Consider the following 24,962-nt stretch of genomic DNA (forward strand, 5'->3'; position numbering starts at 1 on the left):
GTACGCTGTTCAGTAAATGTTATGGTGAATGGTGAAATCTAAGTAACAGCAAGAACTTCTTTGCTAAAAAGATTTGTTTTGATCAATAATTGAGGGCAAGTTGGGCTAGCTGTATGGGTTATGTGACTCATAATCAGAGAGTTGCTGGTTAAACTCCAGTGGTGTTGCTATCGTGTTGTGCCCATAGACAAGGCCTTGAACCTCTAGTCTCTCTCCACCAAGGTATATAAATTGGTGTGGTATATTATAATGCCCCCTCCCCAAGTTAATTCAGGGGATTCTGGCCCAAATACCTAAGAGATGGGCACTTTAACTCCGGCATGACTTCACATTTAACTTGCCTTAAAAACTTATTTTTATACACGTAAAGTAAAAAATATATAGTTAACTCTCTCCACACTGGTGTTGACTGCAGATGGCAAATTTCATTTTTTTTTAAAATTAAATTTCAGAATTGTATATTTTCATGACCATATTTGGAATCGGAATGTAAAATGCATTAAAATAAGTACAAACAAGCCTAGTATTGGTTCAGTGGTTCTTAAGATAGCTCTAAGAAATATTTTGATAATATATCTCAAAACTTTTTATATTGAAGCCTATGGCTAGTGTGCAGAGCGTTAAGGCTGATTCTATATTACCCCACTTACTTTTGCAGGGTACGGAGGTGATGATCGCGACCAAGACAGACCAAACGAGGTCATCCTAGCAGCAAAAGCAAGCACGCTTGAACACGGACGCCCTCGTAGTCAAGTAGAAGAGACCGGCATGCAGTATGCCGACAATGAAGATGAACCAAAGGTGAGTTTAACATTGACAAGCGCCCTCTATGGGTAGGGTAATTTGGTTAAACAGAGTACTTATAAAAGAAACGTTTTGATGTGGATAACATGAATTTTGATGGAATAAGATGTTTGTGATCACACAGGTTTCTTAGCTTTTTATTTTTGTATGAAGCATTAGTAAGCTTGTGTTGGCTTGACTAAGTAATGCCTGAAGTTTGTGTTCGGTTGTCCTAGAGTTCACATCTAGAAATTGCAGCACCCATGCTTGGCTTGAATAATTGCATTCAATCCTGCATATGACACTTTCAGGCCAGAGCCAAAGCCTGAAGTCTTTGCGTGTAATTTTCCATTGTAACATACTTTGCTTTTCTTTATTCCACAATGGCATTCACTGTTCTCCCCAGGGGTGGGGGGTTCTCTCCCTGGTTGAAGGTATACGGGAATGTGCCACGGTTTTGGGGTATCTTTTCAGCGATTTTGGTATATCGATGGGTGGGTTTTCAGTAAAGACCAATGTGTCCAATTGGGCACATTGTGGCAAAAGTGCTATTAAAAGTGCCCAATTAAGGCAAATTTGGGTGATTTTTGGGTGCTTTTTGTTGAAAATTGGTATACTGATGGGTAGCAAAAAGTAGGTATAGAGAAAGTTGGCATCCGAAAGTCTGTGTGGCATATCCCTGTACAACATTTTTTGCAGCGGAAGATGTAAAAGTAGAAGTTTATCCATTGCGGAAGATGTTGGCGGAATATTAGCCGCTACGTCCGTCGCAGCGGAATAATGCCCGCACGAACTCCGTGCAACACCTGATGGTCTCAAATGCAAGTCCTTATGTAACTAAATGAACTACTGCAGATTTTAATTTGTGAAACCACCGTCCTCATTTGAGCACCCTTTCCATGCCTTTGATCTTTGCTATTTCCCCTAGTTAGTGATCAATTATTGCAAGTTTTAATATCGTCATTGGGCAGGAAAAACCTCCTACATGTATGTGTCTTTGGCCCCTGAACATGTTTAAAGCAAAACTGCCATCAGGTTACATAGGAGATTTTGCTTTAAACATGTTCAGGGGCCAGACACATAGGAGGTTTTTCCTGCCCAACGATGTTATGTAGAAGTAGATTGCAACGATGAACCCCAGTTGCATCATGAGCTTTGTAGTTTACAAATGGGCTAATCCAGTTGAAATCCATACACCCCTGTAGAATGACCTTCCCACACAGGGAGTGTAGATTTCAAATGGAGTCACCCATTCAGGTAACCCCATTTGGATTTCACATCCTATGTGTGTAAGATTAAGGTCATGTCTTGCATAGTGGGTGTATGGATTTCAACTGGGATAGCCCAATCAATTTGTTTGTTATGACACTTTTACTGTGTAGTGGTATTGTTTTGAGAGGTCAGTTGTTATTTGGCAACAAATTTCATTAAATTTAAGATCAAATTCCAAGTCATTGTAGAGCTCAAGTCCCTGAGTCACTAAATCCATTGTGTACAGTGATCCTTGAGAGGGAGGGCTCTATCCATTAGAAGGCGTTTTATATGTTTGCATCTACATGCAGAAATTCTTATGTCCACAGTCAATTCTCCCTTTGCATGGACTTGCCATCTTGCTACCAAAACTAGGTTCTCCCTGCAAAGGCATGCGCAAACAGTGCATTTTTATTTCTCGCTCTCTTCTAGCTACGCGCAAGAAGGCTTTTGCAAAGTGTATGCGGTAATTAAAGTACACTTTTGACAGGCGTACGCACACACAACCTGTACTCTTGTGGGTAGAACCTCAGTTTAAGATGACTATAATGCAAGGGATCATTATCAAAACAAGAGACCAATAATTTAGTCCCACCATGTTTACATAACAAAAGTCTTACAAAACTGACCTCTCAAATGGATTCCAGTACTGCAGCATGTTAACACCGATACTTCAATGTTTTTGTTTATCACATACTCCTTTCTCTGTTGACTGTAATCATTTACTATCAACTTTCTGGATCCTCTTTGGTTTTGCCAACTTTCTAAAAACATTGAAAATAACTAAAACGTTTTTGGCTGAAATATGATTAGTTGCGGCATGTTGATTCGGACGACGATGGACAAGATGATGATGAAGATAGAGAAGAAGGGGTAGGTGTTAGGGTGGTCACAGGATTGTTGTGACAGTGCACAGTGGTTTTGGTTTTACGTTGCTTATATGCCGCTTATGGCGGCCATTTTTCACACTGCCCACTTTTATTTGGCTTCAAAATGACTGCCACTTTTTGATTACGTTCTGTTCACATCACATCACAAAGCACATGGGTTATATTGTTGCTGTATTCTGCTCCCAAGCTTAAAGTATTGATTTGCTACTGATAAGGTGTATATTTAGCCACTCTTAATTGAATCGATTTGTTATTGGCAATGTCATTTGCAGACAGGGCAAACATGAGTGGTCCCAGAATCGTACCTGGTGGGACACCACATTCATTAAATTACTTTAGGGGAGTTGTTATTTCTTGATCAGTATCTTCAGAAAGATAGTCATTGTTAGGTCAGTCCCTAAATAATGACTATGGCTCTTTATGTCTTAGTCATTATTCAAGCATAGTCATTATTCAAGCATAGTCATTATTCAAGCATAGTCATTATTCAAGCATAGTCATTATTCAAGTCCAATTAATGACACAATACTAACTAATGCACTATTTCCAAAGTTGAACGTTTATGCATGCACAATTTGAAGCACCTGTTTTTATTTTCTGCTTGATGTGCACATATCACTATGGGCTATTCCATTTGAGATCGGCCATACATCTGTGGACAATTTAAGAAAAGACTTCCACAGAGGGAGTATGTTTTTCAAATGGAATTGGCAAGGGTTAATTATTTTGAAACCCATACACAAACTGTATATGGCTTGATGTATATCTTCCACAACTGGAGGAGTATTTCAAATCAAAATTTCCAAATTGTCTATTCTATTTGAAAACCATACTCCCTGTGTTGATGAGTTTAGCTAAATCTTCCACAGGAGGAGTTTGGATTTCAACGGGAAGAGCCCGATACTGCAGTGACACAAATATCACATCATCAAGATTTTTAAATGTAAATTATAAAGTTTTGAATAACCCAGTGATAATCATGACTGGAATGTGCAACAGGTTATGGATTATGGACAACATATCCTTATGTGCTGGAGTAAGCAGTCCCCAGGGCGTGTATTTTTCCAACTTGTTGAAATTGTTGCTATTATGAAACTAATTTGAATGCATATGGTAATGAAGTTTCTAGGTTAGTATGTTGAGCCAGTAACACTGCACGGTATCACAAATGTCAACTATGTGACTAGATTTTTATTTAAGCAAACATTAAAAGAAGAATAAAATAGCTCATGTTGTTTTTTGCATGACAAGAGACCCTTATGATTGATTTGAAATGGCATTATCCTCATTTTATTTAAATGTCAATTAGTCTATTCCAATCCACACTACCCCTGTGGAAGATAATTAAAATGTATTCCACAGGGGGTTAAGAATTTCAAAAGGAATGAATTCCAAAATCTTTCATAGAGGGAGTGTGGACTTTAAATGGATTAGCCCTTTTGCCAGCAAAATAGATTGCATTTTGACAGCCTTAAATGAAAACTAAACCTTTCACACACAAAATTGCCCTTGTATGATGTCAACTTTGTAATAAATGCGCAATTGGATTAAATGGCACATTTATGGAGGGTGTGCAATTTTACTTTTGAAATGAAAACATCAGTCCATCGAAATATTGATAAGTTGCTTGTCGTGTTTTTGTGACGAAATTTAATTGGTCGAGACATAATGCACGGTATTCCGTATCAGCAGTCTTAGATTACATTTTGTCAAAATATATAAGAAATGGGGAAGATAAGATTAAGAAACCTAGAAAATCTGTCCAATAATGTGTTAAAAACCTGATAGTGACTTTCAATTTGTGGTTCCAAAATATGTAGCTTCTTACCCGAGGCAGCTGGTATTCTGGTGTGGGGGAAATGTTCAGTCTCGTCTTCGTACTTGCTGAAAATTTTCAATATGGCACAGAATCACTAGGATCCACAACATGCTCATCTATCAAGGCACAGTTCTTTAACCCCAATACATTTGTTCATTCAGTGAATGACCTTTCAAAATTTGGGTACAAAAACTCATACTCTTCAACTTGAGGTCAAATTTTGCATTATGATTGTTTAGGTTATTGGACTATGCCATAGGGATGAGGCCATAGTGGTCCATAGTGAATGATTTTTGAAGGAAGTATATTTTTCAATGGCCTGGTCCAATTAAAGTTATGAAATATCATCCAATGAGGTGTGGCCAAGCATGACGAAAATTTGTGAATCTGGAAAAATATAAATGATGACATTACGCGATGGTTAATACATGATATCCTGTTTCTCATTGACGTTATTACTGTGAAATTGATGCCTTACAACGTCTTCCAAAATTAGCTGGATTGCGTCACTTGACTTGTCGTATGTGATAATATTTAGGGACTAGCTCCAGATATGATGATAATATTATATCCAGAACATCTGGTTATCATATCTGTTATAGCTTAGCTTTTTCAATTACACTCTACAAATTTGCATATAATTTCATCTTGTCTTGGCTATGTCATCATCATCATTTGCCCATTCATGGAGAGAAAGTGAGAAAGAATAAATCTGTTTTTGCTGTAGGCGCTTTTAAAATGCAGCAGATTTTTGCCCTAAGTTACGCTTAATTATTTTGATCCTTTTTGCAAAAAGTCGTTCGCAAGCAAATTTTTTATTTGAAGGGCTGATGAAAACATATGTTGTTGGGACTGAGGTTTAGACTTGAAAGGGAAGTGGGCGTGGCAGGATTGGGCTCTTCCATGTGAAACCCATACACCCCCTGTGGAAGACATGACATTAATCTCTCACATAGATCTCAAATGGAGTAACCCACTTAGGTAACCTCATTTGAAGTTGACACTGTGTGGAAGATGAATGTCATGTAGTCCACAGGGGGTGTATGGATTTCAACTGGAATAACCCATTCTAGTTCTGTATCATACTGTGAGATTATCTATTGTACTAATTTTAACAGGGCACCCAACATTGAAAGAGGAGTGCTATGAAACAGGTGGAATCTGCCACATTATAATTATTGAGAATTTGACGAGATTTGTACAGAGTCTAAACCTTCAACCCATTATACATTTATGTACTGTGATAGTCTTTGCATGCAGTCTTAGTGACATGGTTTTAAGTACTTGTTTTATTGCTAGGTCATCCAATTTGGTCACACTATTAATGGGATCAAGTCATGTCTCATTATTATAATGCTGGGGGAACCATGATACACATTGCATCTCATTACACTTATGTTGTTTAGTCGCAAGACACAAGTCTGAGGTTTTCCAGTGTTAAGAAATGCATTGAAATACAAAAAAAAAAAGTAAAGTTGAACTGCAGGTAGTTCTTGAGAGCATCAGTGAGTTACGTTTTACATTATTTTAGGCACATTTCCTGGAATATTCATGATATTACAAGAGTAATAATTTAGTTTCACTAAGGGAATCAATGGTTTGTGTCATTACAAAGTAAGGCATACAATAGCAGCCAGAATTTTCCAGGAAGTTTAGTGCTGAGAAAATCGATGTTACTCAAGGGAAATATAGTAATGATGTAATGCTAGTCATTTTGCTAACCTATATGTCTGAATAAAGCTAAATTACACACTTAATCGCTGAGCAATGATTGATTTACGACCAGTGAGGTATTGAGTGCTTTCTGTTGCATTGGCAATAGTGCTCTATTGGTCATGCTCATGGCCAAGTGTAAATACAGCTTAAGAAATGGGCTATTCCAGTTAAAATCCACACATTTCACTGCTATTAGTCAGCTTATGATTCACCAGAAAATGTCTGGATCTGGATGCTCAATAGAAACATGCTGATGTTTACAAGGTTGGCAAGAAGGTCACTGTACATAGACAGGTTTATTCATTTTCATCTAAAAACGGATCAACACCGATTATGGCATCTGATAAAAGGAACATGGAACATGTGATCATCCCAAATTCCTCTTTGTGTGTTTTCTGGTTACTATGTATACCTAATGTTAACCTTTTTGCACACTTGGTGTTGTGTTTTTTTTAGAAATTTATTCCGCTTTGTATATTGTGCGTACCCATTGTGTGTGTTGTTCCAGATTGTACAGACACTGTTTGCAAAAGCCTATACATTGTGAGATATGTAACTGGCCAAGGTGACATAGACTGCTATACTACCTGCTATTAATTCTTAATGTGAACACATGTGTACACGTAATTGACCCTTTATACGGTCATCTCAAAATGAGGTTCAGCTTGTGCTGCTTTAGCCTTTCATACACATACACATGATTTAATTACAATGTATGCTTTGTAAAAGCATTTTGGCACATTGCATTATTGTGTGCAGGAAAAGTGCACTTCTGTGCTTGCATGGAGAACCTTCTTTTGGTAGCAAAATGGTGGGTCCGTGCAAAAAGTCAATTCACCAGTCTGGTTATTGGATCACATACCTTTTGGAATGATGGTATAGATGCGGTAGACTTTGCGCAGCGATCATTTTGATCGTGGTTCTGGACTGTGAAAGCGTGGACCAGTTTACATGTAGTGAAAATCGGATTACAACGTAACACTTGGGACTGTTCCAGTTGAGATTCATACACCCGCGTCAGTTTTCCCACACAGGGAGTGTTCATTTCAAATGGGGATTACCTGAATGACTCCATTTAAATTATGCACCCTGTGGGAGATTAAGATCTTGTCTTCCATAGGGGGTGTATGGATGTCAACTGGAATAGCCCAATGTCTTAGACTTGACATTGAAAAGTTTATGTTGACTTTTGCGCTCAAGCATACGTACAGTACAGAATTGCCAACAAACAGTAAAAGGTAGAGTCGTAGTTCTTTAATTTGCTGACGCAGTGCATGTTAATATCCATTGGTTACTGGTTCAAGCCTGGGCTCATACACCTTTTCAGAATTATGATATGAAATAGGCTTTGTGTTGTGATCAATTCGATCAGTGGTTCGTAACAATGAAAGGTAGAGCCAGTTGACCTAACAATGGTCATATTCTAACGTGCACTACGCCAGCGAATAGCAAGACTGCCAAAATGGTAACAACTCAACTGGAACATTACATGATGGGAACAAATCTATTTTTGATATTTACATGATACCTCTTAATTCAAATGTAGTAGTTTTACTTTCTAGAAACACCACACAGTTATTTCTGTTTTTCTCTTTATTAGTATTATTATAAGCTTAACTCATCACCTTGGCTCCCACTCCCTGTTCCTTTAAATTCTCCTCGCAGGACGTCGACATGACCTCGGACGAAGGGGACTACGACGGGGACGAAGGCGCCATGCGGGATATAAAGCTGTCTTATTTCTCGGTCTGTTTTTCTATATATTTTTTTCCATCAAGAAAAAAATCTTGAACAAAACCAAACGAAAACTCACCTCAAGGCATGATGGGAGTTTTGTTGTTGTAACCATGGTGACAGCACCTAGCATGGCGTTGGCAGTTTATTGTTGTTATTTCTCTATTTTTCTTATAGTACTGGCGTCGTGATAGTTTTGTGGTTGTTGTAGTCGAGTGAATTGGTCACAAGTCCTTGCATGCCGCTTATGTTCTCAATTCGGGCTGTTCCATTAAAAAAAACCACACCCTCTTGAGGTGGAATTCCAACCAAATTCAGCAGTTTAGCCATCCAACAGTTTTTATCGAAAAGATTTTGGGAGTTCCAAACAATATTTCTCAAATAGGGTCCAAATTGGTTTCTTTTCAGCCAGAGAAGATATCTCACCCTTCCCAGAATCCTTTGCAACATGATGCATCGCCTCATTACATCAAATGACACTCCTATTACTTTGTGCAGGTTCCCTTTGTTTTCATTTTGAGAATAGACTGGCTAAACATGGGTCGATAGTCAAGAAATAAACATATTTTGCAAGATATGGATGTGCTCAGTTCATTGAGGTACTTTTTTTTATCACTGACAGTCTATGTTGCACTAGATAGCAAATCAAGTACAGAAAGTGAAATGGAAGAAATGCATTATGGGAAGTGTAAGATATCTTCTCTGGATTTTAGCTGTATTTGACCATAAACAGCACAAAACATTCCACATGAATTGCCCATAAAAAGAAATATGTTCCAACTGGAATTGAGTTAGCTTGTCATCTTCCACAGGGGGTAGTGGATTTCAAACGGAACAGCCCATTTTACATTTTATCATCATAGTTGTCGTCCGTTTATTTTTTTCTTTACATGCAGCATTTAATGTCGGCAGTCATCAGATTATAGTTTTGCAGCACAGCACAGCACCTCACCTCACACAAAAATACATGCTAAGCCATTTTTTAAATCCGTCCCCAACCTCGAATTTGTTTATTTACTCCCCTCCCGACATCCCCAACTTACGTTAATTTTTAATTTCTTAAAGCTGCTGCAGCTTTTTGTTATAATGATATATGCATTTCTGAAGATTTCATTTTTTTTATGTTTGAACCATGCTTTGTTTTTTAATCACTGTGTACAACTAGGTGATATACTTCAGCAAATTCTACATACAGACTTGACATTTAATATGGAATATTTTTTCGCAAAATTCCAAGACTGGTCTGGACGGAGTCTGCGTAAAACACACGGGCTAAATATTAATTGGGATGTGTCGGGAGATGGTGTCAAATAGTTGTTGGATGGAAAACGTGCTTTCCATAAGTTTACATTATGGTGCTCTTAATGTAGCAAATTTGCCTAAAATGGCGGATTTAGGGAGGCTGAATTTGAGCTTTGTGGGGGACACAATTTCGGACTTTATGCAACATTGTGCTGTTATTATCAAATTTATAGGGGTTTGAGGTTATATTTCTTAAACTTTGGCCGCAATTGGCATTCATCACAGCTGAAATACGCTTGTAATATACCAATTTTTTGAACACGGGAGGAGCTTAAAAATAGGGCTTTAAGAGTGGTACATACTCAGAAAGTTTGAATGGGCCCTGGGGTCAAATGTTATAAACTTCTTGGTACAAAAACAACTACAAGGATTCCTGGTTGTCCAATGAACTCACGCTGTGCCTTTGTGTACATTAAGTTTAAAACATTTGGCCCCAGGGAACCATTCAAACTCTCTGAGTCTTGAACCACTTTTAAGAGCCAAATTTTGTAAAGCTCCTCCCACTTTCAATACTGGTAGATTACAAGTGCATTTCAGTTCTGACGAACACTTATTGGTATTTACGTTCAGTAAAATCGCCTCAAACCTCAATAAATTTGATAATATCAGAATAATGTTGCTCAAATTTTACCCCCACAAAAATCAAATCCAGTCTCCCTAAATCCGCCATTTTAGGCTAATTCACTACATTATCAGCGCCATAATGTAAACTAATGGAAAGCACAATTTCTGTCAAACAATACTTTACATCATTTCCCGACACGCCCCAATTAATATTTAGCCCGTGCGGTTTATGCAGATCCCTTCCAGACCAATCTTGGAAGTTTGCGAAAAAATATTCCATATTAAATGTCAAGTCTGTATTTGCTAAAATATGGGATATGGTATTAAACCATAGTACTGAAGTTTCACATATTTGATTTTGGAATAGAAATGGCCAATTGTGTTTACAGCCATCAGGGAGAAATATCATGTGTGCATTTTGACTCAACCCAGCCACAACAGGTTTTATAGTATAAGTCAATCTGAATGCTGGATACTCTTACAACACAAAGTACTGGTCTCCCAAGAGCTCCAGGTCTAAATAATTACTTGATGATAAATTTGTTGTGGAAGTATAAACTAATTCCAAATGAATAAAAATTTCTTTGATCATATAGGCAATATTTTATCATTTTTACTATGCTTTTTTACTGACGATTTTTGTTTTACAGTTTTACAAGTGAAACATTTTGTTGTTCAGCAATGTTGTTCAATATGTACAACGTTGCTGAACAACATTGCTCACTCGAATATAATAATAAGGAGGATAATATCTAGGCATAAGATTTATTTGATTTCATGTATAATTATGCTGGAAAGAAGAACATATTGAAAAAACTTTCTGTGACTTACGTACAATATTGTTGTGTCAATCTTTGGTTTCTCATTTTCATCATTGGTTGTCTTCATGTACATAAATAAGATGATTATATTGTATGATATCAAAACCACAAGACTGGTTATTTTTTCAACGTTATTTTCATTCAAATTTCATCCATATTATTGTTGTGTAGATGTTGGCTTATTAAGCAAGCTATTGCAGTTGAAATATATATACCTTGTATGGAGACGTGATTTTAATCTCCCATGCAGATGTTGTAGATTTCAAATAGAGTCACCCACTCAGGTAACAACATTAGAAATTCGCACTCACTGTGTAGAAGGTTAAAGGTCATGTCTTCCATAGGGGGTGTATGCATTTCAACTAGACTAGTCAAATTGATTGAAGTACTACTATATAGTTCCTTGCATCTTGGCAATTTTTTGAACCCCAGACTAACCAAATGTTATTGATCAAACTTTTTCACAGACTACCTGTTGTGCTTATCACTATGCCTATTTGTTTACAAATAGTGCCATCTCTACTCCTTGTAAAAGAGATTGATACTCTGCTCACATTATCATGGTCTGCACAATGGGCTATTCCAGTTGAAATCCATACACCCCTATGGTAGGCATGATCTTAATCTCCCACACACAGAGTATGAATTTCAAATAGGGCTACCTGAATGGGTGACTTCATTTGCAGTCCATACTCCCTGTGTGGGAGATTAAGGTCATGTCTCCCATATGGGTTATATGGATTTCAACTGGAATAGTGTAGTTTTTACACCCTTCATTGTCTGTAAGTAAATAATATAGCATTTGGCCCTCTATATTTGTATCCCCCAAGTTGGGCCTCCTTCCACTTTTAAGGCAAAACCCCCCAAATTACTCAAATTGATTTTTGCCCCCCCTGAAATTTGCTATACCCCTCAATGCTCCCCCAAAAATTTTGCCACTGAAGGCACTACAACTTGATATATATACTCAACTTGAATTAGCCTGTACTTTCAATGTTTGGCCAATATGGGTACATAGAGCATGTAGCTGCAAGGAACCAGTGTAACTCGTTACAACATGGACCTCATAATCTCATTTCTCAGGTACCACAGTGAGCATAACCCTAACTTAACCAAGGCTTTTTTGGGGAGGAGAAGGAATGAAGAAGATGAAGAGAATTTTCATTTTCCGGGGTGCGGTTTTGAACCTCAGACCCCTCAGATGCTAGACACACGGACGGCCAGAGCGTGCCACGTCAGATCACCTTAAATTGGCCGACCAATCTCTCCGTGCCCATGTGCTTTCACATGATGATGCAATCACATCACGTGGGATACTTGTGCTCGCAGTTGCTTGCTGCTGTAACCTCGTGTGGCTTTTAGGCTTGTTAGTGTTAATATATGAGGCAAATTTCTTTGACATGAACTGTTATTTTTGTTTGAATCTGAACAGACTAGATCAATCTGAAATTAAATTTTGAAGGTCACATGGTCATGAGTGTGAGGTTATGTCTTTGTACAATATATTTATTATTATTATTTATTAATATTATTATTATTATTTATTATTATTATTATTATTTATTTTGTATTATTATTATTATTATTATTATTATTATTATTATTATTATTATTATTATTATTATTATTATTATTATTATCATTATCATTTTTATTATCATTTTTATTTTTATCATTATTATGTAAAAGTGGCATGATGTACATACTTTTTCACATTTTGTAACATAGGACTTTTAAGCATCATGATAATGATCATATATCTGTATTTTATATTTGATTGAGCCATTGTAGTTGAAATCCATGCATCCTCTATGAAAGGCTCAATATCCTTATAGGGAGTATGTATTTCAAGTTGAGTTTACCTGAATGTGTGACAACATTTGAAATCTACACCCCCTGTGTGGGAGATTAAGGCCATGTCTTCAATAGGGGTGTATGGATTTCAACTGGAATAGCCCATTATTTGTTAGGTACTTCATATGACCTTATATGGTCACACGCTATAGAAATGGCCACAGTTAGATGGTTTTGGAGCAACACAAAACTTTTCACAGTATTGTAGGCACTTCTTATGAAATCACACGACTAACATAGAAAATACTAACAAAAAATAATTTGATGGGTAATGTGTAAAAATTCTGTGCCAGGGTAAACACAAAACTAGTGGAATATTCAGAGCAGCTAGAGAATGTTCGTCTACAGTCTTGCATAGGGTACGAACATGAAAACCGTTGCATATATATTGGTGGGGCAGTGTGAACCATTTCGGAGTTGCCCAAGTGTAACACTGGTAAATCAGCCATCTTGGTGTGTCATTCATGGTGACCAATATAGTGTACCTCCGGCATATTTGGGACCCAAAATGGAATACCAATTTGCATCTTTGAGTTTAAGCTTAAGCATCACAAATGTTTGTGTTATCTTCACATCGTATTACTCACACAATGCAAGCAATCACCCACGTTAAAATTTAAGTTTACCGGATGGCTAAATAATTTTGAGGCACACTATTTTGCCCTCCATGAGTGATATGTAAACATGGCGGAGTCGATTCACTGCGGGTTTCTCAGAAACAAAATTGCGACGTGTGAGAGATGAAAGAACATTTGCAACATTGGGCTACTCTGTTTGAAATCCATACATCCCCTATGGAAGATATTTAAAATTCCTTATGGAAGATGTGACCTTAATCTTCCACACAGGGAGTATGAATTTCAAATGGGGTTACCTGACTGGGTGACTCCATTTGCAATTCACACCCCCTGTGTGGGAGATTAAGGTCATGTCTTCCATAGGGGATGTATGGATTCAACTGGAATAGCCCAGTAGGAGTGGTATATCTGGAAATATTAAGGTTCAGGGTGAATGTTTTGTTGCATTATAACAACATGCTATAATTTACACATCAAAAGATGAAAATTCAAGCCTCATTTCCTCAGTTTATGGAGATCTTTTGAAGAACGACTTCCATGCGGACAAGAACAATTACTCTCATCGCGTAGTTTGAATAGATGATGGCGCTGCACCTTGAATTTCGGCTTATTGCAAAGCACCTTGGATATCTACCGGTTACGTTATAGGGTGCAAATCTGTAGCACATCTTTCTTTGAAAAGTAGCACTTTTTTGCACACTGTTATTCGGCATTAAAATAACTACACATGTCAGGGGCTCCCAACATATCGTTATTTCTTGAAATTTAAATCAATTGCAACCCCACATCAAAATTGGGTTACATGTCTCACCTTTTCCGCTAATTTGTCAATATTACGACTTCTCGTTTTGACCTCATGACCCACTGGTTAGGAACCGTGCTTAATGTTAACCTGATGGGCCACTACTACCTTACAGTACCCCTGATTGGTTATTTACATTATATAATCATCTGAGTAACCAATCAAAATAGAGCTTTTAGATTTCTGAGCAATTTTAAGCTTAAGTCCAACTGAGTATTCTTACCATGTCTCTGATTCTGATTGGTTGAATACATGATATAGCCCTTTTTGGAACCAATCAAAATAGTTCTTAGATAATTTGGCCTGTAGTGCCCTTGGATTCAATTATGGAGCACAAATTGATATCAAGGAGCAAATACAGCTTAATGCCTGCAATACTTAAGCTTCAGTATCAATATCATAGTTTTTCTCAAAAACAAAATGCATGATATGTTAACTTGACAGGCTACTACTACCTTACAGTGCCTGTGATTGGTTATTTACATTATATAATCATCTGAGTAACCAATCAAAATAGAGCTTTTAGATATCTCAGCAATTTTAAGTTTAAGCCCAACTGACTATTCTTACTATGTCTCTGATTCTGATTGGCTGAATACATGATATAGCCCTCTTTGTAACCAATCAAAATAGTTCTTAGATAAACAAAATGCATGATATGTTGTTGTCTTTTTCCACATTTATTTGCACTTTCCTGCACCACAGAGGTCAGCAGATAATATTGAAGACAGATTGGACCAGTCCGGAGAGGGTTATGATGAGGACGAGAACCAAGATGGAAGCTACGTGAAGTACGAGTCGACTACCACGACCACCACAACCAAGACAACAACTTACAAGGTGCCGGAGCAAAACCACAAAGTGCGTGTCATCAGGTCAAACAGACAGGGACCAAAATTTTGAGATAATTTGTTTAACACTTTTTGCTCTATCGTTGCGGAAATAACAACTTGGGTTTTTTTGTAGATGAGACAAATTTGAATTGATACAATTTAAGACAAAAAGAGTCCAAATTTAAGTTATTTTTGATGTTTTTTGTACATAATTTTGGAATTTTTTGATAACACCTGTTTCGGTATTTGAGCTTGAGCCTTTAGGAAAGAGCATTTTGTCCATCAAAATTCTAGTGCATATACAACTTCTTGCATTATTTTTTTTGCAATATTTCAACCCAATACACAAGTGTATGGTAATATCCAAACCATGCACAAGTTTGTACTCATACAAAATGTGTATAAGCGACACTATGCTAGATTTCAAATTTTAGTCTAATTCTTGTGTATGGATACAGGAACACTGCACTGATCCGAACAAAAATAAGGCAACAGAAAATATTGATCATACAAGGGCCATTATGTGTGTTTTGCGATGTCATTTGAAGGAGAAAAAGATACTCGCAAGGGGGCTTAGGCATAACAGATATCTCGTTAAGATCCTTGCATGGAAACTGATGGGAGTGTATCAGTTTACCTGCATGCAGAATTTATAGTGATTATGAAGTTCATGGTACAGATTTACAGGGCTAAAATGTCATTCTGAAAAGCACCAACAGTGTATTTAGGAAATTTAGGTCTCTTTGGGGGAAAGTGATTTCCTGCAAGACTTGGCAGTGAACTTGGATAGAAATTTATCCTTCTTATGACCTCCTCGGGAACCTGTGGTGCGATCAGGTGAAAATTCTTGGCCATTTTACTATTTTACCATTACTATTTACAATTACTGTAGCCATACACAGTTAATCTAGTCAAATTAAACCCCAAGAGAGAGGGAAAAAATATCAAGCTTTTAATATATTTCACTGCTGTACAATAATCTACCAAATCCAGTTGTTCACTCGAAAACTAAAAAAATGAAAACCCTTCCGCAAAAATACATTGAAAAAATATCCACCCTTTTGCTAATATCAGTAATAACCAAATTGCATGTCTGTTTCATCTATGACATTAGCTACGCTCACCATAATATTAGTACATACCATAACAATGCATGTGTAAATGAATGTAGTATAACTCTAAGGTTGCTTATTATAATGTAGACTATAGGTAACAGTGCTTCTGGCTTAAGGAGAGGGTTAAGGAGAGTGGTCTGTTTTAAGGAGAGTGATTTACGAAAGGAGAGTGATTTAAAATCCCAAGGGGTCTTTTCAGTGAGCAGTGCAACTCAGTACTCTCCTTGAAACTACCACCATCAATAGAGTGTAATGTATAGTTCTTCTAACAGCTCTCCTTAAATAAGGAGAGTGATTTGTAGTCCATCTGCACTTAAGAGAAGGTAAAATGAAGGGTAAAGTTCATGCCAGAGGTATGAGGTCTGACCGTCAGGTATTTTGTAGGTAGATAGTGCATTTGGCAAGATACCTTTCTAATGAATAGTATCATGTTGAGTAGCATACATGGTTTCGGTGTTCATCTCTGGTGCGAAGTGAAGTATGTTTTGCTTAAAAAGTTTTTAATGAAAGTGTAAAATTTCCTGTGCCAAATTGCCCTTTTCACTGCACCAAAATTGCAACATGCAACTTCAGAGTGAACGCTACCTGGTACCAAAACATCTCTTGTTGCATTTAGGTAAACTTTTAGGGGATGTTTGCACCATTGAGGGGATTGTAGCAAGGTAGATGTGCTTTGGGCTAATCCATTTCAAGTGCACACTCCCTCTGTGGAATATTTTGGAAATATCATCCACAGTGGGAGTATGAATTTCAAATGGAATTAGCACACTAACCAACTCTTATTTGAAACTCGCCCTCTGTGTGAAAGAGCCAGGTTGAGCTTGGCACATATTTTGATACCTCTGCTTGACAATTCAATATTGGGAATTTTTATGTAGTATCACGCACATGCTGTACAGAATCTAAGCACTGCTGGTCTAACCTGTTCTGGTGATTGTATAAAGCAGGGTGTATAATTTGAAACCACCTGATAGAACACAAATTGCTAACATTCATTTGGAAGAAGATATTGGACTTCTACAATTGTTCACACAAAAGTGTTTTCTGCACTTTACCAAAACAGCAGGGGGGTCTTGAGTAGCTCAATAGAGGCCTTGCATGTGACGTATCATCCCGTAAATATGGCGGACTACTCAAATGCATGCAACAAAGCATGATTGCAATCTACCGTGACAGTTCGTCTCACACACATAACCCTGCACTACGATCAAATAGGTTGATGACAACATTTGATTGAATGGACTGCACTCCGCCATAACTACGGTGAAGGACACCGGCTCAAATTCTTTGTTTGGAGCCAATCGATAATTTCATGCAGGGTCTCTATTACCAGTTAATGGAAATATTTTATCACTTTCATTAGATCTAGTGAGTAATGATGCCTTGATACTTGGAATGTTTAGCAAGGCACCATAGCTAGTGTGTTTGCAGTCACTATTTCTAAGTCAAATTAGGCAGCTGGTAGACTTATGACCTTATTGTTGAATCAGGGGTTAAATTTATGTATAATCTTTAGCATGTTTATTGACAAAGGTAAGGTTTTTTTTTATTAAGTTTTTGTTTGTTTTGAGCATTAAAGGGCCAATGAGTTGCAGTATGAATGATTTTGCCAGCATTTGCACCAATTAAGAATGGCTTGCACTAGGATCCACAACATGCTCATCTATCGGAGGCACAGTTCTTTAACCCCAATACATTTATACATTCATTGAATGACCTTTAAGAATTTGGGTACAAAAACTCATAATCTCTATCTTGAGGTCAAATTTTGCACTATTATTGTTTAATTGAGGTTATTGAACTATGCCATTGGGATGATGCCATTGTGGTCCATAGTGTTGTATTAATAACATTTCATATATTGATTTATTGCTTTCATAATGTGAAATTAGTAATTATCAAAGATCTGCATAGCTCTATTATTTGCATATTATAATTTTATATTTGTAATTCTTGTAAACTGAGATGAAAATGAGAAACAGTTTCAACATACAGAAAGTTCAGATATCCATAACTTCTTAGTTGATGGCATTTTGAAGTTTTCAATATTATGAATATGTAAATAGCAACTTGCAATCTTTATGCTTGCACTTTTAGCAGAAGATTTCCGGAAAACACATTCGTTTCTATGACAACCATGGGCAATTATTATGCAAATAAGTTCAAATTATGCAGAATCTTTTTATTTTATTAGCCACGAGGCCACAACCTTTACTAACTTCAACCGCCAGATGATTTTCTTTTGCAGGCATGCTATCACAGAAATGAAGCTTATATCCATGCTGTATGTATATGCATAGAAACATATGCATAGAACATGAATATGCATAGCATCATGAAATTGCATAGAAATATGAATATGTAAATAAATATGACCATATGCATAGAAACATGAAAATATGCATAGGAACATGAAAATAGGCATAGGAACATGAAAATATGCATAAAACATGAATATGCATAGAATCATGAATATGCATAGAATCATGAATAAGAATACATGATTAGGCATGTGTTTGTCTGTCCATAATGTACTAACAACTTAATTCCTTTTGAGGATCACAGATTTGGAGCACCTTAGGATGACCACCACTGCCTGTCCAAAAATGGTCTCATCTGCAAAGTTCAATAACCTTTATAGCTCATAAGTTGACCTCAAGTTGTTGAGTATGAGGTCAGAGGTCATTCTATGATGTGTATTAAGGTTAATGAGCAGTGCCTTCACAGATTGAATGTTTTTGATAATAGTGTCACTTGATTGCACAAAATAGTCTGTTCACTTTTGGTATGTGACCTTTCTCACAAAAGGTCATATACGACCCAGAGTGAATATACTATTGTTAATTTGTAGCTAGGGTTTGCATGGCTTATCAAAAGATGTACTTACTAGTCATTTACCACTTTCAGGCATAACCTTTGACCTTGAGAGCTAACCTTTTGACCCTGCTGATGGGAATCATGCATGCAATCGGCCCCTCCAACGCACCCTCCATTCCCGTAAGCCTAACATATCCGTTTTAACACAGGGGTAAGTTGTGATGCCACGGATTATACTAACCCTTATGGCTATGCTATTGCCCTACAAACAACCTGGTGCCCTTTTTGAACTCCCGACAGGATGATCCGGCGGGTCTCTTGGAAGGCGAACCAACAAGAATAGAGCTGAGTGAGCCCGTAGAGGGCGATGTATTTGTCAGCACTGTGGTCAGCACCGAAGAAAGTGCACCCCCACCACCTCCACCAGCTGAAGGGCCGCCCGATGAGGTACACATGCAGCACGCAAGTTTTAAGTTCTTTAACATCACCCCAGATTTTAGTTCATTTTAATATTATCTAACTCACCAACGCTTTCCTTTCGCTTTCATATCCTGCACATTTGGTTTTTTCGTTTGTTTTCATCACAAAAGGCATTTCATAGCTCTCATAATCATGCGAAAAAAAATTTATAATGTATTTTATTTCAGTTTATAGTTTGCATTTTTATGATTTTGAGTGGGTTAAATGTATGGAAGGCCTTTTTCTTTTACCCATAAGGGAACAAACCAAATGATCGATGAAGACCTGTAACGTAAATAGTTTCATAACACAGGGTGACCCTCAAACAAAACAGGAAGTGAATCCAACTTTCATGTTTTTTCAAAGAGTATATGAAAATTAGACTCCCACCCCCGAACAAAACTACAATCAAAGAAAATAATGTTGGCACGCTCTGGCATACTAAATGTAAATCACCACCACTCATCACTCTCCCCTACTTCTAACATTGGGCTTTCCAGTCTCCCGAACATTGATTGAGGGAGATATCGGATAGGGAAGGGGAAAGGGGAAGGTTTCTACTTCTTATCAAACATAGCTATAGTAATTTCACTGAACTATCAGCAGTTAAGAGTTCCAACATGATGAAAAAGGTGTGTCAACTATTTTTTCCTTGATTGTAAGTACATTCATAGGGCTACATTGGTGTTTTGGTTTGTTCCCTAATGTTGTATCGGTGCACTTGTGGATAGCAGCAAACACACATAGCGCTATAATAGCTAATGATGGTGACCCATCGGCCTTTTCACTTTCCGAACGTGTTATGCTTAGCGCTTGATATATATGCTTGGGTCAGTAACGCTGTATTTAATAATTAGGGTGCGTATAACATGTTAACATTCAGGGACCACACAAGGTGATTTCATTTCATTGCACTATATTTAAAGGATGACGATGCGATGATCGCATATTTCCAGTCACTTTGGCTGAATGAACTGTTCCAGTTGAAATGCATACACCCTATGGAAGACATGATCTTCAAATTTTCCACACAAGGAGTGTGAATTTCATATGGTGTTACATGAATGGGCGACTCCATTTGAAATCTATATACCCTGTGTGGGAGATTAAGATCTTGTCTTCCATAGTGAGTGTATGCATTGTAACTGATATAGCCCATTCTGTTTAATTTAGAGGACACATGGCTCTTTTGAGTTGATTTTTTGGTGGCTCTTATCGATTCTTTAAGCTTAGTTTAAGCTGTTTAAATGAAGAAATTTCAAAGCATGCAAAAGCATTTGTAATGTGTGAGGTGGAAATATAAACAGCTAGTTATTAGTCCAAAAAGGGATAAAGTTAGAGCTTAGACCTTTCAGGTTTGGGTTAGCATTAGGATAAAGTTAGATTTTGAAGTGTTTGGATTAGCGTCGGGGGTAGGAATAGGGTTATGTTTAGGGCTAAGGTTAGGATTATGGCATATGTTAGGGTTAGGGTAAGGGGTTGACACAGTGGCGTAGCTGGCGGAAGGGCGGGGGGCAATGCCTATTTGGGCCCGCCCTAGTGCAAGGAAAAAAGAGGAACAAGGAGGGAGAAAGAGGAAAAAAGAGAGGAGAGAGGGAGAGGAGGGGCAGAGAGATGGGGAATCCATACGATATGCAATACCATACGATTATTATCAATAAGCCTGGCAAAAATTGTTTATTTGAGCCCCTGCCCCCCCCAGTGCAGGGAAATTTGGTGGATTTGGGCCCCCGCCCCATACAGGCTTGCCCCACCTGGAAAAAATCCTAGCTACGCTGCTGGATTGACAACCCTTATTGGGGTTTCAGACTATCAACCTGTAACAGGTGGAACACATGTTACATAATTGTACTGATTTTCTTCCTCATAGCTTTCATCCTAGTCCTAAAACCTAACTCTGCTGTTTTACTAGTAAAGCATGATAGGTTTAATGAAGATGGGCATAAATATACAAGTAAACAAACATTTACCAATTACTACCCACATTTCTCCTCCACCCAAAAAAATGTATAAAAAGAATGAATGAATAAAAAAAGACAATACTATTCTTTGTACCGTCTAAATTTGGGAAATCACTAGCCACTGCTAACCCAGCAAACACAAAAAAGGTTTTGAATGTTATTAATATGTTTCATACCATTTATATGCCCTCTATGTAATTCAACGTTTTCGGTAAAACTTGTGTTTGCTGGGAAGTGTTTAAAAGACTTCATATTCACATTATAGCAAATTTCAAATGAGCACACAACTTAACCATGATACGCCATGTTACATAATAATTCCTCATTCCATTTGCCTCCACACCTTTACACCTTGTTAAATATTAACCAGTGGCTAGTGCATTAGATCATTGCACAGCCGCCATCGGCGCTGTGCATTCTTTTTACCACGTTCTTCTTCTTCTTCTTCTTCTTTCTTCTTCTTCTTCTTTCTGTCAACATCATTAAATCAACCATCGTAGCCACATGCTTTCAGCCATGTTGATCATAGTTGGTCACTAGGACTATTGGGTGGTGCCACAGATGTCACATGATCAACTTCCGATCAAATGTCATCCACTTCCGGTCATTGGCCAAAAACGTGATTTTCACTAAAAATGCTACTCCTCCCACATATGACATAGCATCGTGACGTCACTTGCACACATACATCACCTATAGCCAGTGTCAAAAAGTCCTTCACAGAATTGGGATCAAAGGTCATTAAGGGGTCACTTCGGTAAAAGTCTGAAAAATTTGTAAAAATATTCAAAAATCACTGTCTTTACATATTACATAGCAGAGAGTCGCCATTAGCACACATGCATCGCTACTAGCTAGGGTCTTTAGGATGCCTACAGTTTTGGGGTCAAAGGTCATTAAGGGGTTACTTCGGTCAAAAATCAAAATTATCAAAAAAGTTTAAAAAATTTTTATCTCAAAATGTAAACAGACCAGAGTAATATAATCATCATACATGAATAAGTGTTACCGGAGGTATGCATGGTATTTTTATTTTGGGGGTCAAAGGTCATTAAGGTGTCACTTCCTGTTTTTAGCGAAATAACTTTAAGTATTTTTATCTCAACAACTAAACAAAGTAAAATTTTTTAATTAAAATTGGAACAATGCATTTTGTCGGTGTACATTATGTTTTTTTTTTTCATTGAGGTCAAAGGTCATTAAGGGGGTCAAAAGGTCAATCATAAATTTAAAAAAAATCAAAATCCATGTATAAGTTCGATTAAGCTGAAATTCACCAGGAATATTCCTTATGACATCCTAAGCACTATGTAATATTTTTGCGGGGTCAAAGGTAATTAAGGGATCACTTCGGTTCTCACAGATTCGGGTCATAACTCATTTGTCACTGCTGGCTGTGCATGCTCGCGGTCGCAGGCGAACGCAATCAGATCTCGTTTATTTTGTATCATTCAAGAAAAAAGATGTTGTTGGAAAGGTCATGTTTAATTTATGCACCAATTGTAAGTTATCAATTTCATCATCACCATTTCAAAATACTGAGATTGTCACAGGCATAAATCCCAGGGGTTATGGGGGAGGGAGAAAAATCCACCAATATTTTGATATGGGTAATGGTCCATACATAACAATCATCCACCATGTTGATGCCTCTATGTGGGTTTCTGCAAATTTGTTCCACTTTCGCACCATTTTAGATTCAATATGGCACGCCCATTTGTACATAAACTTATTCTGTCTCCAAAAGGGGCTGAATTCACTATACTTTTAAGATATTTTTTTAAACCCTTATCCCCCCATGTCAAAAAGAAATGTCCTTCTAGCAAGCATTACAAACAACAGATAAAGTTCATGCAAGACATTTATCCAGGCAAGTCACATTAATGATATAGACCTTTTCACCCATATCCCATCATGCACTATTATTCCAGGAGGGCAGCGGCAAATGGAAATATTTTGGCCCTTTTAAAATCAGGCTTGATCTTCACAAAATCCAAAATTACTGAGCGCAACATTACTGATGGCTTTAATGGACATGCTTTGTAACGTGGTAACAAGATGGAGTCCATTACCGTGACAACTCTGTAACAAAGTAATTAGTTAAGTGGTTGATAATGGATTGTCTTTAAGAGGTTTTAGTGAAAAACACTGTTGTAATCTTAATACAATTAATGAGGCTATTCCATTTGAAATTTACACCCCCTGTGGAAGTTTTGCTTTAATGTCTCATACATCACATGGGAAGAATTGTTTCAAGTAGATTTAATGCAAAACATTGTTGGAATCTTAATACAATATAATGAGGGTATTCTATTTGAAATTCACCACCCCTGTGAAAAATTTATATTACTGTGCAAATGTAGATGCATAAAAATATAATCCAGGTATTCAGAGGTGCCAGATTTCCGGAAATCCGGAAATTAAAGAAAAAAATTCAAAAATCTTTGGATTTCCGGCGGAAAAATAAATACCAAAAAATTGCTTTCGGAGGTTTAGTGCCATCCTTTTTGGAAGAGATTTTTTAACTTAATTACAATAAACTCAATAATGAAAAGAGGATTTCCATACCCACACAAGAGAGTTTTGTTTGCAAATCTAAAAAAAATTCCCGGTTGGGGACATGATGCTATATATTTTAAATGGAATATCCCAAACAGCTAGTTCTTATCTTATCCTTCTGAAGAGAGCATTGTATAGGTGAATATTTCCATGACAGATTTAACCATTTTAGCTTCTGCTTTCCTGCTACAAATATATATATACTTTGCGTATGGTATGCTTTGCTCCCTTTCACTGCTACTGTCAACCCCATGGGCATTATTGGCCTCTAAGAACTAGTTTGATTGGCTATTCAGAGAGGCATATTATGTATTGAACCAATCAGAACAGCTGAGGATTAAGAATGAAATTGCTGAGAGATCTAAAATCTGTATTTTGATTGGTTACTCAAATGATTAAATCATGTAATTAACCAATCAGTGGCTCTGTAAGTGCCCATGGGGTTAATATATTCATAAGGTGATATTTGGGCCCATCCTATTGAAGTTCATCCCTTTTGAGACTTTGAAATTTGTCAGTGCAGACATTTTTTGTCCGCCAGAGCAAGTCTAGACTTATCAAAAGCCTTTGATACAATAGATCACAAATCCAAAGTAAACATGCTTAATGTGTTCTCTAGGAAAATGGGATGAACATTATGGGGATGGTCCAGTATATATGCAATTGTTATATATATAATGAAAAACTGTTATATTAATTAATCATTGATTTTGTGAAAGTGGTATTTCCTGGCATAAGAGTAACATGTTTTGTGCTGTAAAGCCTGCATCCTAAAGAATTGAGTAAAATGGCGAAAAAGAAAGGGAAAATGAATTTCATGATTAACAAAATATGATTGAAGTCCCACTTTCACTTTTGAGTTTGTTTTTGCAAACATAATAATAATTCAGAGATGCCACTTTTCCTACTTTTGTCTGAATTCCTACTTTTATAAAGTCAAAATTTCTGCACTTTTGTATATTTTCAGCCCGTTTTGGGACTTTTTAATCTAAATTTATGCCCTATTTCAGGTTTTTCAGACTTTTTGAGTGGTACTTAGTGGCATCTCTCTTATATAAATTTGGACTAAAATTTAAGGCGCACCTATTAATAATAGCACTTAAT

General features: G+C 37.1%; 1 protein-coding gene across 14 annotated transcripts in view; it reads left to right on the forward strand.

Moving 5' to 3' along the window:
• The window catches only part of LOC140139799 (protein 4.1-like), a 228,181-nt gene that overhangs the window by 178,233 nt on the left and 24,986 nt on the right, over positions 1-24,962 (forward strand). For 8 of the 14 annotated variants that reach the window (XM_072161510.1, XM_072161512.1, XM_072161518.1 and 5 more), the window contains exons 13-17: positions 659-801; positions 2,848-2,907; positions 8,125-8,205; positions 14,820-14,975; positions 19,180-19,326. In XM_072161510.1, coding sequence (XP_072017611.1) covers positions 659-801; positions 2,848-2,907; positions 8,125-8,205; positions 14,820-14,975; positions 19,180-19,326 — 587 coding nt within the window. The remainder of the gene's footprint in view (positions 1-658; positions 802-2,847; positions 2,908-8,124; positions 8,206-14,819; positions 14,976-19,179; positions 19,327-24,962) is intronic. The other 6 variants (XM_072161513.1, XM_072161521.1, XM_072161515.1 and 3 more) reach the window with 6 other exon arrangements.

The sequence above is a fragment of the Amphiura filiformis genome, chromosome 18 (genome assembly GCF_039555335.1).
Source record: "Amphiura filiformis chromosome 18, Afil_fr2py, whole genome shotgun sequence".
In the NCBI taxonomy this organism is placed as follows: domain Eukaryota; kingdom Metazoa; phylum Echinodermata; class Ophiuroidea; order Amphilepidida; family Amphiuridae; genus Amphiura; species Amphiura filiformis.